Source organism: Hylobates moloch, unplaced genomic scaffold (assembly GCF_009828535.3).
Source record: "Hylobates moloch isolate HMO894 unplaced genomic scaffold, HMol_V3 SCAFFOLD_2, whole genome shotgun sequence".
In the NCBI taxonomy this organism is placed as follows: domain Eukaryota; kingdom Metazoa; phylum Chordata; class Mammalia; order Primates; family Hylobatidae; genus Hylobates; species Hylobates moloch.
This window is the reverse complement of record NW_026652277.1, coordinates 51,679,067-51,698,692: the sequence shown is the minus strand read 5'-3', so window position 1 is coordinate 51,698,692 and position 19,626 is coordinate 51,679,067. Positions and strand designations below refer to the sequence as shown.

General features: G+C 35.4%; 1 protein-coding gene across 1 annotated transcript in view; it reads left to right on the top strand.

Moving 5' to 3' along the window:
* The window catches only part of CFAP299 (cilia and flagella associated protein 299), a 701,860-nt gene that overhangs the window by 678,872 nt on the left and 3,362 nt on the right, over positions 1 to 19,626 (top strand). The window contains exon 9 of the mRNA XM_032149141.2: positions 4,399 to 4,528. Coding sequence (XP_032005032.1) covers positions 4,399 to 4,528 — 130 coding nt within the window. The remainder of the gene's footprint in view (positions 1 to 4,398; positions 4,529 to 19,626) is intronic.

The window sequence follows — 19,626 nt, the reverse complement described above, 5'->3', positions numbered from 1 at the left end:
CGATGGGAGAAATCATGGGCCTGCGGGATCTCCCTTGGCCCTAGGCTATGCTGCCTTAGAAGAGAGTGATGTGGGTAAAGTATTAACTGTTCTTACCCACTTCAATGTGTTTATCCTCAAACTTTTTTTCGACGAACAGGGTTCTGGAATCTCTCCACTGTACTTCCAGTTTCCCACAGATGCATACAATTCCTAGATCATTGTTAAAATCGCTGTTGCTGTGGGGATGTGAGGGCTGGAGTCTCTTATTCCATTATCTTGCTGATGTCCCTCTGGCCGTTTTACTTTTCAATAAAATATTTTCATTTCACAAAAAGTTACCTTTGTGAGTTTTTTTAGTTTATTTTCATTTGTACAAATTCTCTTTAAGTACTAATATCTCTCTGTCCTAAAAAATTATACCTTGTAAATATATATACAAATTACTCAGCTACATACTACTGTGCCCTAATCAGTTGAAGGCCTAATTCAATTATTTTAATTTAACATGCAGACAATGGTAAATATAAGCATACAGATAGGTACTGAGATGATACAATTCTGTAATGAGTAATAAAATGATCATCTAGATAATTCAGAATATACAGTTTTCCCTTTGTTTCTGTGGGGGATTCGTTCCAGGGCCTCCCATAGGTAGCAAAATCCGTGAATACCCAAGTCCCTGATATAAAATTGTGTAATATTTACATACAACCTATGAACATTCTCCTCTATATTTTTAGTCATCTCTGGATCACTTATAATCCTAATACAATGTAAATGTTGTATAAATAGTTGTTATACTGTATTGTTTAGGAAATAATGACAAAAAAAGTCTATACATGTTCAATAAAGACACATTTTTTCCCAAATATTTTTAATCCACAGTTTTTATTTCATAGCTGTGGAATACAAAAGGCTGACTATATTTATAGTTTACATATATTAAACTGTTCAGAGAGAATTCACACTGCCAGAAATTTGCCATGGATCTCAGTTTAAGAAACATTGTGCCAGACCACTGTTTCCCAAGCACATGTTTTATTTTGTAGAAACCGTAATTACAGGACCTAACTGGAATATACTGGGTACTAGTTAAATGCTTGTTTAATTAAAAATTTCATGGATTTAAAGCAACATAGATGTCATAGGAAACCATTAAATAGAGATTTTTCTCAACTAGCTCAACTATTTGTCCTTATGTTTCTCCAAAGTCCAAATATCTTTCACATACAGCTGTATTTGTCTGTTCTTGCACTGCTATAAAGAAACATCTGAGACTGGGTCGTTTATTTAAAAAAAAACAGGTTTAATTGGCTCATGGTTCTGCAAACTGTACAGGAAGCATGGCAGCACATGCTTTTGGGGAGGTCTCAGGGAGCTTTCAATCATGGCGGAAGGCAAAGTGGGAACAGGCACTTTACATGGCTGGAGCAGGAAGAAGAAAGAGACAAGGGAGGTGTACACACTTTTAAACAACCAGATCTCACAAGAACTCAGTCACTATCATGAGGACAGTACCAAGAAGGAAATGCGCCCCTATGATCTAATCACCTCCTGCCAGGCCCCACCTCCAACACTGGGGATTACAATTCAACATGAGATTTGGGGAGGGACACAGATCCAAACCATATCAATGGCTTTCAGATTTATCATCTTCATTCCAGCTAGCTGGATGGGAAAAAGAACATGGAAGGTTTTTGATGGGCCCATGCTAGTAGTGGAAAATAGCACTTTTGCCTTTTTTCCATTGACTAAATTGCTATTACATGGCTACACTGCAAGAGAGACCATGGTTGTAGTCTGGAGGTCTACCAATAAAAATCTGAAAATTTGTATTTTGATCAGCAGTCATATATGCTACACAGCTTCAGGTAGTGTAGTCACAACCAATAGTATGTGGGACAAAGAGTACATGTATTAGAAAGTGCAGGCTCCGGAGTCAGTCTTTAATGTTGGAATCCAAGTGGTCATTTTCCTGTCAGTTCTACATGAATAAAATGGATATTTTATACCGACTCCATGGATTCGGTGATAAGATTAAATGAGATAATAGATTCATTAGACTTAGTACCTAGCACAAGACCATTATTAGATAATTATTATTTATTTTTATTAAATACTAATAATTATCAGCTACTATAATTTACATGTGAAATAAAGCCTGTTTTCCATCTCTGCTTAAGAGAACAAAAGTATTGATGAAACAACCAAAATGTCTTCATCAAAAGAATCATGTGCTATACAAGTGTACTTTTTTATGTAGAAAACATTTATATAAAATCTTTCTGGACTTCAATAAGACTTAATTTGGGGTCTGAGCAGCAAGGTAGGAATGTATAATATAAACCATGTCACTCCAAGCACATCTCTGACTCAAGTATTTTGGTAGAATTATCTATATCTATATATCTCATAAATAATTATTGAGGGAGAAATATATGTAAAGCTGAAAATCACACCCATGTTCCCCACTCCAGTTTGGCAATATCCTAACTGAATAGTCAGTAGTATGGATATCAGAGTATATTTTTTATTATGAATTAAACTGAATTGGAAAATCCAGCTTCGTGGATAGTCAAATTGGCTTCTAATGCCTTCACCATTGAACTGACTGCCAATGCCACAGAATCATCCGCTGCCATCACTCCACTGGGGGCTGAGCCTGCCATCTTAAACTTCAATCGTGAAGGTTTATTAAGTTGAGGGCCTAAAAGGCCGTGAATGCACAACACTTTTTCTCAATTCACTAATCACATAGTCATTCCTGTTTTCTTAGGGAAAATTGACTAAACAGACAAAGGTGTTTGGAGAATTACTTTTTCTTACTCTGTGCCTCAGTAGGACAGACATTCTATGTCCTGGCCATAGAAAAGGTAGTAGGGAAAGAAAATTGTTCTCACTGATATGCCCGCCTCCCCCAGTGACATAAATATATGATCTATACAATCAATCGTTTCTAAATATTGAAAATTTGAGAGTGAACATTGCACTTTTAGGTAATAATATGAAAGTGGTAATAATGATGCCTCAGAAAACAATATAATTCAGTGAGTTTAAACAATGAAATTTACTCTTTTCAGAAAAGAAAGGGAGTAATAGAGGGCAAAACAACCTAGAAACAGGATCAGAAGAATATCATTAAAAATAAATATTACAAACATTTGAGAGGCACCCTGGTTTATGTTATTTCTGTGACAATAATTTTAAAAGCAAATATAGTATAAGAAATGCATTAGTAGGAATAAAATACATAAAAATAAGTAGATTTTTATTTTATATTTTATAAGATATGTAAGTATAAATATATTGAGGATTCTTTCAACTCATATGGCAGTATTACATTTATTTCTGACAAGTAAGTACAAAACAGAATGTAGAAAAAATAGGACGTTTCCATACAAAATATAAAAATAAAATGGGCCGGGCACGGTGGCTCATGCCTGTAATCCCAACACTTTGGGAGGCCAAGATGGGCAGATCACGAGGTCAAAAGATGGAGACCATCCTGGCCAACATGGTGAAACCTGTCTCTGCTAAAAACACAAAAATTAGCTGAACGTGGTGGTGTACACCTGTAGTCCCAGCTACTTGGGAGGCTGAGGCAGGAGAATCGCTTGAACCCAGGAGGCGGAGGTTGCAGTGAGCTGAGATCATGCCACTGCACTCCAGCCTGGAGACAGAGCAAGATTCCATCTCAATAAATAAATAAATAAATAATACTTGAAGGCAATATTGAAAAATAGAAAGTGCATATGTGTGCTTTGAAACATACAAATTTGGGTTGAAATATTAGCCCTGTGGCATATTAGTTTCAGGACTTTAATGATGCTAGTTGACCTCCCCTAGTCGTTTTGCTTTGTCCATAAAATGAGAGCAACTTCATATGGCGGTTGTGATAGCATAGATCACATCATGTTTGGCCCACGGTAACCACTCAAACATAAATAGTTTCCTCACTCCCTGAGAAACATATTATTGAGGAAAAAAAACGGAGCCTGAAAGAAGTGAATTTATTTGGAATTGTTTTGAATAAAAAGAGGTGATTTAGTGAGCCCTCCCTTCCAGTAAACAGTCTCTTAATACCCTGAAGGACCAGAACTAGAACAAATAGCCTTAAATTGCATCAATTTTCATCTTGACTTCCTGGGAATGTAATAGTACTGTAATAGGCCCTAGGTCTTAGAAGTGTCTAGAAAATCATGCAAAAGCATCATAAATATGTGTCTAAATGATTTTAGAATAACCCAATCTAATCTCTTGTGCAAGAATTTTAATCTCAAATGTGCTCTACATGGTTGTACGGCATGTTTGTATCCACTTATCTTATGAATGAACTTCCCCAAATAGTTCTTAAACTACATTTGTCAATTTAATGCATTATACATCTTAATTCCTAATAAATGTTTATTTTTATAGCTTTTACAACTGGGACACTGATATTGCCATTTGTAATTCAAGTCCCAACTATCAAGTGATTGCCGATAATCCAGAAGGCTTACTTTTCAGATACAAAAGAGACAGAAAAATTCTTAGTGTGGACCCAAAGGTAATTCTTCTTTTACACTTAGTTATCTCTTCACATGTTACTGTATTTCTGCCATTATTCAAAAAATCTGTTAGGTATTTGACACTCTTAAGTCGTTAAATTTAGAAAGGAAATAACATTTTGAAACTTAGAGCATGTACTACCTTTTAAAAAACACTCCACAGCTTCATAAATTATTAGAAATTAATAAGAAAGAGTTTAGGGGGAATTTAAATAGAACTCACAAGTGGAAACACTTCTCCATGCCTAGCACAGAATTGCACTAGGGAGCCAGTAGGCCACGCATGTGCTTCCCCCAATCATGGAGATGTCCAGCCACTTGCTGCTGTTAGTGGGGAGGAGGGTCATTTAGAGAAAGGAGACTCTCACCTTACATTTGTACCCAGAATTCTAATACTCCTCAGTGTATGTGACTAACACTAAAAATGGTTTGGTTCTTAATGTATTTCTAAGTGTTAATTTGGAAAACATTTTTATTTAAATATTTTAAAGACGTTTCATGATATTTTGAATTTGTTCAAAGATAAATATTTACATCTTGCATATTTTCAAAGACCGAATTTGAATCATGACTTTTTGTTATGATTTGTCGTATGTCTAGGGATGAAAGTTGAAACTTTGCTTGAAGTCATTATGTGTTTGACTTGTATCGGTGGGTTTCATTTTGTTGTTGTTTTTAAATTTTGAAAACTATTATTCACATGAAAGTATCAGTCTAAAATCCAAAAGCAAGAAAAAGATTCTTTCATAGTAAAATAAATAAAAATTGTGTGATACACATGGAATATGGACAAGGATGGGCCAAAGGAAAGGGGGGTCAGGTTATAAAAACTTTTCCAAAAGTTTTTAGAAAACCAAAGTCAAAAATCCAATCTGTATTTCATATCCACTTAGTACAGTTCCTTGCACATAAAAAATGCTAAATAAGCCAGGCGTGGTGGCTCACACCTGTAATCCCAGCACTTTGGGAGGCAGAGGCGGGCAGATCACCTGAGGTCGGGAGATCGAGATCAGCCTGGCAAACATGGAGAAACCCCATCTGTACTAAAAATACAAAATTATCCAGGCGTGGTGGTGCATGCCTGTAATCCCAGCTATTCAGGAGGCTGAGGCAGGAGAATGGCTTGAACCTGGGAGGCGGAACTCCATCTCAAAAAAAAAAAAATGCTAAATAACCATGTGTTTAAAGAATTAATGACCAAAATTCTGTAACAAGAAATAGATGATTACCTGAAATGAGATTCAGCTACAAATATCAGAAATGCCAAGATAGTAATTTAAACAGGATAGAATCTGCTTTCTCTTCCACATGTAAGTGTAGATAGTGACAGTCCAAGGTTTAAATGACAGCTCCACAGTCATCTGGGCCAGGGTGATCCTCATTTTCTTGGGCCAAAATAGGTCTCCAGCCAAAACAACCACATTCAAAACATAATGCCTGGATGGGGTTTAGAGGGTACAAAGAACATTCCCCTGATGCCTTTAAAGGGAGTTTCCAAAAAGCTACCGCACAAACTGTCACTTACGTTCCATTGCAAGAAGTTAGTCTTATGGAGATGATTAGCTACATGCAAAGCTGGGAAATATAATCTTAATTCAAATGACCATGCACCCAGCTAAAAACAGGTATTCTGAGACAGGGAGAAGAGAGGTTTAAGTAGACAACTGGCAGGTTCTAACACAATGCCATCTCCTTCAAAATAACAATACTCTTTTTTGGTCTGAGGTTTCTCATTAGTGAAATGAAGTACTGGATCAGAGAGTTTTTAGGGCTGTATTTATTATGAATCTATGAATACCAGAGTAGTTTATCAACATACCTTCTCTCTAGTGGTTCTTCTTTACTTATGGGTGTCAAAATGAGATCAGTCGGGACAAAGTACAGAAAACTTAATAAATAGCATTTCCAGAGTCATTTCCTTAGAAGTCTAAACTATATAAATAAGAAAAGATTTTAAATTATGAACACTCTTGTTAAGATGTGTGAAACAAATATTTGAATCAATTTTGAATTACATCATATTTAAACTATTTTGGGGCTGTATTTTAACTAATGGCATATTTCAAGAATGTATGTCATGAATTGTAGTTTTTACAGTCTTTGGGGAATCATTATTGAATGTGAACTGTTGCTTAAACATGGCTCAAATAATTTTAACTCAAACTCAAACTTCCAAAATAGTCAACCATGAGATTGCAACATGACATATAACATTTGTCTCTTTTTTTTCTGAAAGATTTTAATGAGATTTTATGATAAATTTGAAGAAATTTTTTTCCAAGTCTTGAATAAAGAGCATTTGGTTAATGAGTGGTAAGAGTAAGAATTATCAGGCGAGACATAAAACAACATTTGGATATGTATATTTCTTTAAATTTTAATTTTATCTTGTGGAAAGTAAAAATTAATAGTAGACTTATGAAAAGAAATGTTGGTCTCAGCATTAGTAAACAGAGTCCTAGGCTTTACTATTAATTGGCTGCATGACCTTGATAAATTCACTCAACTTCCCTGGGTTTTAGTGGTCACAACTAGAAGAGAGAGGGTTTTTGTAGTAGTTGTTGTTGTTGTTTGTTTTGTTTCTTTCTGGTCTCTAGAGTTCCTTTAAAATACCAGGCCCAATTTTTAGAGATTCTGCCTCAACTGGGACCAGAAGTACATATTTTAATAAGCAGCCAGTGTGATTCTGCTACAGGTTGTTCATGAACTGCAATTTGAGAAAAATCTCCATAAAAAGTCAATAGTCTAAAAACATCTGGCATTCTGTTCTTAAAAAATAAGTAGAAAAACACTTATATATTTTAATTATTGTGGACAAGATATATTGTACATTGCCACAAAATTTCTTAACTTGTTCTCTCTTCAATGATCCAAGATCTTTTGTATTTCATGCATCCAACATAAAATTTCTTATAGCCCTAAGGAAGAACCAAGAAATAAGCAAAATAATATCTGTAGTTACTTTAATAACTACTAATATATATTGATAGAAATTACATTTTTATAGTCAATATTTTTCTTAGCAACTTTTATTGAAATCCTTCCTAAGGTGAATATCTCATAACTCCAGTAGTTAAAAGGGCCGTAAAATATTGTAAGAGCAACTCAGCTGTCCTTTTCTTCTCCTTCATGTACCCTCTTTGAAATACTTTATGCTTAAAATTAAAGAGGTCAAGATAAATGAAAGGTGGAAACAGTGATAAACAGGATGTGTTTACTTTGTCCAACACAGATGTGGACTCATTAATTCTGAAGTATGTTTCCCACGAAAGGCAGTTGTTTGGGAATGGTAACAGTGGAAAAAGAAACTTGTGCAGGTCTTACAACAAGTAATATGAGTTCATTAGTTAGGAAATTCCAAATGCAATAAGAGTTTGGTTGCATTGAAAACAGGACCACTGACTTTAACTTCCCTGCAGCTGTATAACATCTGGAACAAATAAGCCAAGTTTCTATTTTTGAGTGAAGAATGCTTGTTTGAGTGATTCACACCCACCAAAATGTTTCCAGTGTATTATCTTTAGAAGAATTAAATGGAAGCACTTTGCACTCTGTCCAATATATTATCTGGACAAATTTTTAAAATACACATTTTGTTTTGCTTTTAAAAAACACTAACCATGGGATAGTTTGCTTTGAGTCTTACCATAGCATAAGTGGTCTAAAACTGGCATGAACCACTAATAAGGCAAGAAAGAGAGAGAGAGATTGTGTACAATAGTCACAACAAAATATATATATACATATTTCTTAGTTACACCAGCTTTTCTCACTTCCTATTTCTGAGAGGCCATCACCTGGAAAAATGCCTTGCTAATGAATATTTGATAAATGTTCATTAAATTGATGATTGAATGGATCATTCCCTCCAAAAGCAATAATAACAATAATAATAATAGTAATAGTGCTACACTAATTGAAAGTTAATGAGTAAATTATGTTAGTCATTTGATATAGCAGTGATAGCGGAAATGGGTATAGTCACTTTCCTCTATATTAACCCAAATAAGTCACAAAAAATGCAAGAATTTATCGCTGAAATCAGATTTTGTAGGAACTATGCAGAAATCTTTATTTTGGTCTATGCTTTCATACCTTCTTATGCAGTCCCAGAAATATATAATTTAAACTATCTCAAATTAAGATTATTGAATTGGAACATGATTTTGATTTATGAACAGACTTCAACAGATTAAATAACTCACTGACAGTCAACAGTTAATTATTAGTAGAAACCATCAATGAAGCTTAAATATTATGAGACACATGGGGAGGTGAAGATGAGCAAGACTTCAATCTTTGCCCTTTAAGTGCTCTTAGTGTTTTTAGGGAAATAAGTCGAAACGTAACTGCAGTATAAGGCAGAAAATGGTGCATTTCACAGGAGAGAAATACTTTTGGAATTCAATGAAAGAAGAGAGGATTTTTGATCTGGGGACAGGAGCTAGTGGAAAGGAATGGTGAAGGGAGAGCATTGGAGATAATGTTAAGTGATAATGGAGGAAGTAAACTTTTAGTGGGGACTTAAAGGATGATTAGAAATTGAACTAGAGAGGGGGAGAATTGAACACATAAGGAGGGAAAGGCAGTCAGTATCAGGAATTAAACCTATTACCCAAGAAAAGATTCACAAATGTAAAACAGACAAGGGAAAACCCAAATAGTTCAATTTGGCTTCTGCATTGGCTTGAAGGGGTGAAGTGGGAATTAAGCCTATAGAGGTCTTCAGAAGCTTTGACTGCAGGACTGAGGCAGATCTTGGACTGGACACAATAGGAAATGGGGAAATATGCCAAGCGTCTTGTGCAGAGAAATAACAGGATGAATGTTAGGCTTTAATGTTAGAAGGTGTAGAGTAGTACAGATGAGGGAGGAAAAACTGGAGAAGACAAACAGAATGACAGTAACCCAGGTGAAAAGTAAAAAGGACTGGAAGTAGAGGTCCTGCTATAGTTGGCAAATTTTGAGTTGATGCTTTCAATATTGCAACTACCAGATCATTCAAGCACAGATAGAACTTAGATTATGCATATCTACCTAGAAAAGTTTTTGAGAGACCTCACTTCCCCCCAGTACTCAGAAAAGAAAGAGGGAGAAAGAACATGTGTGTGTGAGAGAGGAGAGAGACAGTATTGCTGGATGAGTATAGGGCACACAAGTGAGCTGGATGGATGTCTGCCACTCTTTGTTCTTCCCTCCACCCCCTCTTCCTCATTTGATGTTTCCTTGGCAACTGTTGAGAACTATGAAGTATAAAGGTGAACCTGGAAGGTAGATTTCTTGTCCTAAAAAGCTTACAGGTTAACTGGTAAGTGGGTGGGAAGATATACACATAGAAATGGCAAGCTAGAAAGTAACCTGAGAAGACAGCAAAAGTTCTGTGAGAATTCAGGGGAGGCAGAATGTACTTTGGACCAAGGATGTTCAAAAACAAGTTAATGAAAGAGATGGCATTTGAACTGGGTCTGGAAGGGTGGGTATCGTGAGGACATGAGGACTGGAGAGGAAGGGTATTCTGATAGGAAGGAAAATCATGCACAAAGGCATGGGAGCACAAAACATGAGGCTGTGAAGGAAGGCAGAGGACCTCCTTGGGGCTACAGAGAGGCTGTCAGCACAGATCAGATATCAGAATCACCCAGGAAGCTTTAGAATATATGATGCCTGGCCTCATCCCAAGAAGGCTGGATAACTGATCTGAGTGGAAGGCTTAGGCATTGGTACTTTTCAAAAATACCCTGGGTAATTCTAGTGGTTCACAAGGGTTGAGACAAAGGTGTAGGAAGGAGAGTCATGGCAGAAAAGTCTTGAGAGAATAACTAAACACCACAAGTGGAAGCCAAATCTAATTAGTTTTTGCCATGCTATAGACCTCAAGGAGATTCAGTACTATTTGTGTCACAATGAGTTAGAATCAAAATTTCTAAGTATGAAAATGCATAATCCATTTTGGAAGGAGGTGATGTGACTTTTCTGTTGGCTAAACTTCATTGGTGTGCTTTTAGAATTCAAAAGAAAATCAATTATATTAAAAATATGAAAATTTATAGGGCAAGATCTCTTTTTGTTATCTTATTTACTGTCTAGTAGAGTACATCTTGAATATAGTTGCTTGGTAAATCACTGATAACAAGCAAACTAAAAGACAGGTGAAAAGATCTCAGAGACCCATAGTTTCTATTGGATGTAGACATTAGTGAAACAAAAAACAGTATTATAGACGAAAACTTTCTGGATCCATGCTGAGTGTCACAAGGTTTGGAAGGCATGTGCAATGTAGACTGTGCATGGACTTAGTAGGATTTATTTCTTTGTTCTTTTTGTATCAATACTCCTGACTATTAAGCCTAGACTCCTCTATTTGAAAATTGTTCACAATTGTTCAAACATAACAATGAGCTAATTTGGCATGTAGTCTATTATCACAAGAGCTCTTTATCAGTACTCAGCCTGCCCTGGCTTGATTAGGAGCAATTCCTATTAATTCAGGAAAACATTTCCTCTTCCTCTCTCTTTCTCAAATTCACCAATCAGAGAACTCCAGGCTCTTCCCTTAGATATCAAACTGAATCCATCTATGGTGAGGCCCAGCAAATTCTATTTTTAAAGCCTCTTCAGGTAACCCTAAAGATTAGCTGGATTTTATATCCACTGCTTTACACAGTACTATTGTCTTAGCTTCACCTTAATGTATGTGCATAAAGCAATCAAACTTCATTCATTTGAAATATGTTGTAATGCAACAGTGTTAACTTTAAGTCATTGAAATTACACATTCCCAGGACTGCACAGACTAGAAAGCACAGACCATATACCAAAGAGTGCTGTGTAATGAGGTACAACTGCACTAAATGCTTCTGCTAATAAATCACCATCACTGCTATTTTTTCTTGTTATTTGGATCATTATGGGGGCCAGAGAGTGGGCGAGGGGTTGGGAGGTTTTACGCATTCTTCACTATTACTGCCTCATGGAACTTCATTTTGTGAAGTGAGTTTGCCTAGAGGCTCAAATGAAACAATACACGTGACAGAAACTTGTAAAGCATAAACTGTTAAATGTACGGCAGGAACACTTTTTGGACATTTTGCCATTGTATTACCAGGGCTAGCACCATGCCTGCACATGGTAGGTGTTCAGTAAACATCTGTGGGATGAATAAATTGAAATATTAAATATTTGCTAAAGAAATGAATGGTAGAGCCAAAAATAATTCTTAAAAAAAAATTGAGGTTAACTTAAAATATTTTAGAGTCTTAGGCACTGAAAACATATGTAGAGCTAAAGCTATTTTTAGCTAAAAACTACCAGAGTAATTGACTCTGGTGCTTTTCTGCCTAGGTAGGTGGATAAATAAATTATCACTCAGGGTTCTTTGAGGAACTTTCGAGGGTAAATGGTGATTTGTCCAGGGTAATGGCAATGTGTTAGGTGCATGCATAAATGAGAGTAGCAATTACTTTATTATTTTTAAAAATAAATGTGTAGTCACTGTTGTCTATTATTGTACAGGTGCTAAAAACAAATACGTCAAATTCTTTTTCTCTGAGCAAAAGACTAGACACATAAGGTTTAAAATTAAAAATAAATTCAACTAATAAAATCACCTGTTTTTGTTTTTGCATTTTTTTTTTAATTTAGAGGAAGATTCCAGCAACATCTTCTCAGAGGTCCTCTCTCCTCTGTTCTGCCCTTTCAGGCAACCCCAACCAAGCACTTGCTACTATTAGTAGGAAAGGTGTTCATTACCTGCTTAATGCCACCTCTGCTTCTGAGGTCGTTGGCTGCTCTTCATTTCCCTTGCCTCCCAGATCCTAAAATCCTAACCTGTCATAGCCTTGAAATTGATCTTCTCAAAACGGAGGCCTAGAACATTTCTACGTCCTATCTGCAGATGGTTCCAATTTAATCTCTTGGAACCTCGCCCTTCAGTGAAGGTCCTCAGTTTTAAAATCTGCCTTTTAACAGGAAGAGCTATATATAATCCCTCTTGAAAAACAGACAAACAAACAAAAAGCTGAATAGAATAAGCTTTAAACAAGGTTATGGCTTCCTCAACGTCTCAGAAATGTTTCTGCAAACTGCACTACAAGACTAAATTAATATTGGGCCAGTGGGGCAGGGGATATCTACTGAATCACCAACACCACTTTTTTGGCCCCTGTATTTTCCTTGGAGGCCTCTTATAAATGTTGCTTTTTAACTGTGGCACAGTCACAGTTATTAAGTAAAGCTGAGGCCTTGCCAACTTTCTGGTTTTGCTACCCAAATTACTGAATGTTTGGTTGATTATAGCCCTAAAACACCCACATACTAAGTAGCTTTTAAACATTTTCTCCTCTGAGTAATCACCTGGTATATCTGAACTGAAAGCCCACCACATATAAATTAAGTATTTACTCAACTAACTACTGCTAAAATCAATGACCTTGAGGAATACATTAAAATTATATAACAGAGCTTGGCTTTTATGAATTAAAACTCCTAAAACCTAAATGTCATGTCCTCCACTTGACCTGAAAAACTGACTTTAATTTTATATGCAGTATTTAAGGAAAAACCCCCAGAGATAAGCACATTGTTCATAAGGGTCCAGTGCATGAACTTATATATGAACTGTAACACAAGAAATGTAAGCTACACGAAAGAAAAAAATACATATCTATTTTTCGAATTTTGAATTATGTATATACATAAATATATATGCCAATGTTTAGTAATAAGAGAGTGTAAATGATAAGCCTCCGTCATCTGAGCTGAATATATGCAATGAAAAGAAAGGTACATATCCCAATAAAGCATACATGACAAAGCAAAATTATTGTTTTAAGCTTTTAATTCCAAGAGCAACCTAATCAAACATGATGCCAAAAGTAAAAGGGACCCATATGGCCTAGGGATATAAGGATGGAGAGATTTGAGGAAGAGAGCTTTAGACACAGTTCATGCTCACTTTCTCACAAAATGTATTACCTCAAATCAAGAAGTACAGAAGAGAGTAGAAGTTAATTTCCTGGCAAGATGAAATGATTGAATACGAACAAAATAATTGTTTCCTCTATGATCTTAAAAACCTGATAACTAATAACACAGAAGCAGGCGTCAGAAAACACATGAGTCAGGCATGGTGTCATTGCAGGTGCAAGACCACAGTTGAGGGATTATTTCTAGTTCAAAGAAAGAGCATGTTTTTTTCCTGGGTCTCAACAATTGAACAAGTCGTTAATTCCCATGACTCTTTCTCAGCCATTCACCACTCCCAGCAAATACTCATAATTTCTCAAAAATTGAAATCCCAAAGCAGAGTGAGAGTCGAATTTTATTAGAATATGGAATACAATAGCATGAATAGTGACCAAGACCATTAGTAAGAAAGAAAAATCTCATGTTGATAACTAATAAGTGGTTATTGCTGGCTGAGATATCTTTGGCATGTACATTGGTGGCCTGAACATATATACATTTTCTCAAATAACTGAAGCAAGAGCGAAAAAGAAAACACAGTTAAATGAACAAAAATGTGAGCCCCAACTTGGCAGGTCAGAAAACTACTGCATAAGTATATGAGGTTGCTCCAAGGGGATAGGTTTTTAATTTGGGGGGAAAAACAACTTATTTTAAAAATCTGTTAAGTTTTGGCTGGGCACGGTGGCTCATGCCTGTAATCCCAGCAGTTTAGGAGGCCAAGGTGGGTGGACCACGAGGTCAGGTGATCGAGACCATCCGGGCTAACACGGTGAAACCCTGTCTCTACTAAAAAATACAAAAAATTAGCCGGGCGTGGTGGCAGGCACCTGCAGTCCCAGCTACTTGGGAGGCTGAGGCAGGAGAATGGCGTGAACCTGGGAGGCAGAGCTTGCAGTGAGCCGAGATTGCGCCACTGCACTCCAGCCTGGGTGACAGAGCAAGATTCCGTCAAAAAAAAAAAAAAAAAAGAGCACACATGGCCATATACAGAGTAGTATAATCGTATTTTAGGTTATTCAAAGACCTGCTTGAGTACCTTAATAAATCCCACTTGAGAATTCTCCAAGACCTGAGGATTCTCTAAAATACTTTGGAGCAGTTGAAAGCAGCTAGAACTGCAGAACAAGTTGGAAGGGAATGAGAAATGGTCATCAGGGCTCAGGCAGGGCAAACTCTTAAGAGGAGCAATACTTAGAACTGAGTTGAAGGTAAAGAGATCTTATCAGCTTTGTGATTAGGGAAAATTACTTCACCCCTTTGAGCACTTCACCTCTGTCTTCTCATCTGTAAAAATCTAAAAATTTATAGCCATTTACAAAGAGTTGTGAAGATGAAATGAGAGAATATGTTTAAAATGCCTGCCACAGAGTAGGTGCTCAGTGAATGAAAATTGCTTCTTAGTAGTGTATTGCCTTAGAAACCATGAAAACTCTAAAAGAATAATCATTTTGCATTGCAAGAGTTAAAAACTGGAAATAATCTGCATGTTCATGACCAGGCAATGGTTAAATAAATTATGATACATGCATACAAAAAATAGTATGTAGCAGTTTAAAAAGTTAAAGCCGTATTTACTGATGTTGATGGATTAGTGCAGATGTTCAAGATACACTATTAAGTGAAAAAAGCAGATTGAAAATAATGTAGATAGGCCAAGCGCGGTGGCTCATGCCTGTAATCTCAGCACTTTGGGAGGCTGAGGCAGGCGGATCACCAGATGTCAAGAGTTAGAGACCAGCCTGGCCATGAAACCCCATGTCTACTAAAAAAAAATAATACAAAAATTAGCTGGGCATGGTGGCGTGCACCTGTAATCCCAGATACTCGGGAGGCTGAGGCGGAAAAATCACTTGAACCTGGGAGGCAGAGATTGCAGTGAGCTGAGATAGATCGTGCCACTACACTCCAGCCTGGGGGAAAGAATGAGACTTCATCTCAAAAAAAGAATGTAGATAATATTCTATCCTTTGAATTACTCATAATTGATATAAGAATTTCCCACTTGTGGAAATTTAGTTTGGTTTCTGCTTTCCCTCCAGTTTAATTAACAACTCTCTACAACCAAGCTTCTGATTTTACCCCCACTTAGGACAAATTTCTGAAATGGAAACTGCTTAGTCAAAGTATATGTATTTTGTAAAGCTTTAGATAGATATTGTCAAATTGCTTTGCAGTTAGACCATGTCAATTTACAATTATATCTGAGCTGTTTAAAATTTCCCATTTCCCATGCCCTATTTATTTTGCATACTTTTTAACTTTGTTAATTTCACAGCCCAGATTTGTTTGGAGTAATTTTATTTGCATTTTTTATTACTATTGGAAATGAACATTTCTTTTATATGCATGCTACTATATAATATTCTTATTTATATATTTATTTTAGAGACAGTGTCTTGCTCTGTCTGGAGTCCAGTGGCACAGTCATAATTCACTGTAGCCTAGAAGTCCTGGGCTCATATGATCCCATTTCCACCCTGGCACATTCCCCCTCCCTAGCCTCTGGCATAGCTGGGACCATAAGCGCTAATCACCATGCCTAAGAGTTTCTTTTTTTTTCTTTTATAGCGACAGTATGTTGCCTGGGCTGGTCTCCACCTCCTGGCCTCAAGCGATCCTCCTGCCTTGGCCACCCAAATTAATGGGATTATAGGCTTGAGCCACCATGCCCAATCTCCTTTTCTCTACAACTGTTATTGCTGTCTACCTACTTTCCTGTAGGGTTTTAATGGGAATTTTAAAATAAATTTTTAAAGTATTATATGTGCAGAGGGTAGAAAACTTTTGGCTATCATATTTTTAGTGACATACCAAAATTTATATTCTTTTAAAGTTTACAATTGTTTTGTCATGCAAAATTTTTAAATTTTTCTATGATCCTAACTACTGATTTCTCTTTCTTATAGCTTTCATTGCTTCTATATTTAAAAAGATTCCTATACTAGAATCAGGAAAATAGTTACATATATTTTCTTCTAAATTTGTTTATGGTTCTTTTGATACATTTAAATCTGTAATTCTTCTGGGATTTGGTAGAATAAGGTTAGAATCTTCTTATTTTGTTTCATCAATTATTATTTTTTGGTAACTTTTTACTGTTGGACTTATTCCAATATCTTGTTTTACCCATATTTTATACTTGGCTTGGAGTCCCATCTCTCCTGGGACCCAGTAATGGTTTCAGGCAGTAATCTTTTCACAGCTCCTTACAGTGCCATGAATTTGAAGGAAGAGCTTTCTAAGTGCTGAATTTTCTGAGCCAGTTACATCGTTTGCTGTTGCTGATGTGTATGTGTGACGGTTTTTAGCACTCTTTTTATACATTATTAAGAAACGATTTTTAAAAGAAAAGAATCATCATTCTCATACAGATATAGAGTGAATATATGGCAAAGATTTTTAACTCATTAATTAATGAGGGACCAGTAAGGTATTACAACTGATTCTGGAGAATTCAAAGAGCAGAGACATAAAAAGGGAATAAACAGATTTTAAAATAAATTTGCAAATAAATTAAAAGCGTCAATGCAAAAATCCATTGTATTCCACTGAACACAACGACTTTGCATTACTACAGACAAGAATTCTTTGAATTATTATCGAATTTCTAAAATTTGTGGAATTGTAATATAGATTGTAAATGAGAAAACCTAAATGAGTGAGTAATCAAGATACCCACTGTTTGATTTTTTACCCATTTCAAAGTTTCTCACAAGTTTCCCTGGCAGTCTGTCTCTTTTCCTCTTTTTATCATAATAATTTTGGAAAGATTATTCTTGATCATAAAATGCAGCTAGTCTTATTAGGTTTACCTTACTGTTTATATAGGTGTCTCAAAAGTGTTATTTTACCGTATAGGTCACCTTAAGTTTGTGTTGTAAATTCTAAGCCTATACAATTTTGAACAAATACTAAATTAAGTTCTGTCTGGAAGTATTCATAAGGAATCTCAAATTGGACTTTTAAGGCCCTCTATTATTTGTCATCCTGCTGCTAGAAAACTAAATCCAAGAAACTCTGTCCCCAAGATTTCACCTATAAAACCTATAACTTTAGGTAAATTATTCCCTTCTAAAAGTCCCAAAATATCATAAGATAACTTATACATAGTATACAATATTCTTGACCATTAAAGCCAAGGAGTAGACCAGTTTGTCTGGAAGGTCTTTGTAAATACTACCTCCGTAAGTCAAGTCGAACTTAATTCCTTAAAAGTAGCTGTTTCTGTGTGATTCGATGAACTTTTTTTTCAAACATGACATTACAGGGAAGGCTTTGGTTTTATAATTTGTGCAATTACATCCTGGTAAAAAAGATGACAACTTCTTACTGAACTGATGCAGATTATTAAATGGCCATGGAAAGTAAAAAGACTCAGTAAGAATTTCTGAGTCCTAGAGAAATAAATGAAAATCACATGTCATTTTCAAATATTTAATTTCATTTTATAAAGGAAATTCTACTAAATTTCTATGGGTTACAGATTTCTTAAGAAGGAGAAAGGGTCTTCTTATTTATCTGAAAAATGAAACATTAAGACAACATCAACAATATCCCAAATGAATAACTATAAGAAAATTATCTCATTACTGCATTCAGTCTTATTACCATTTTAATTCATATTCCACTGAATCTTGTGCATCATATGCAGCCCTCTGCCTTGGCCTAAAATGGGTGCTGGAAATCCTGACTCAGTCCACTCATGGTGCAATCTGAAAGCTGTCTAACCAATGTCAGCTCAGCTTTGAGGTGTCAATACTTAAAGTACCTGGTAGTTATCTTCCATGAGGTTCTAAGACTGTTCTTTGTTGAAGACATAAATTCTGGATTATAACTTGGAAGAGAGACTTCAGAGAAGCAGCAGAGTAAAACAGTACTATCAATAAACTATAGGGACCTAAAATGACTGTTGTGGACTTATTACTAATAATTTTCAAATGTGAGCAGTCTGGTGAGAGTTTATAGTAAGAATAATGCAACAGACAAGGAAATTTAGTTCTTTTTGTGGTATGCGAAACAATGATAATAAAGCCACTGCAAAAGACAATTAGACAAACATCTCTAAGGATAGTGATTAAATCTATTTTCAAAGAAGTCTGTCAATGATATATCTGATTCAAAAAATGGATGAAAATAATTTTACAGAGGAAGAAGTCTCGAGATAGATATAAGACATAGATAACACTAAAACATAATTGCTAATACAAGAAACCAAATAAAGAAATTTAGTAAGTGTACATAAGGCCTAAACATTTGTATTTCTTAAACAGTAGCTGAAATTATGACTGATAACATTATACTATTGTTGTCTAATGTCATTAGGCAAAACACTGCTACAACTCTGATAAATATAGAAAAACCTGATGGAAATATTTCCAAGAGTTACAATCATTATTTTCCTTTAGGTTAAAAACAAGTAAAGCAGAAAGGGCAATGAAAAAAATTTAGAAACTTCTCATAAAGCATATAAAATTTCTGAAATACTTTTGTTAATAACATTATGCCTATTCAATTTACATAAGTAAGGCTGAAATTCTTCCCAAGGAATTCCACAAATAAAACTAATTATTTTTAGCACCTCTTTGCAAAGGTAAAGGAATAACTCTTTGTGATATTTTTGAAGGGCCATCTGGGAAATCTCAAAGATAGTTTTAAGTGTAAAAGATATCCTGACTGTTTTATTAATTTTTTCTATACTTAAGATCCAATTATGAATGGCAAAAATCAGAAAAAGTAATAGAGGACATTTGGACATTTGATTAAAATAAGATCAGGGTACCAGAGAAATAATAGTGAGTTAACAGTTTAAGTACATACTTAAAACAATAAAATATTAAAAAATAAACATATACATTAACATGGTTGTAAAGAACCTTAGATCTTTATATGTAAGGAAACTGTTCTTTGCATTCTTTTCCTTAAATAATCAGGGATGTAACAAATTCAATATAAAGCACAGAAAATTATTTTTATAAGACATAATTTTTGCTATCTGGGCAGATTACATAGGAAGTTAAAAAAAAAAAAAAAAAAAGGCTTTCATGTAGTAGGCAAATAGTAAGCTAAGAAAACAAGCCCATCAAGATTGGGCAAATTTTACTAAAATTGTAGCACATCTCATAGCTTCTTT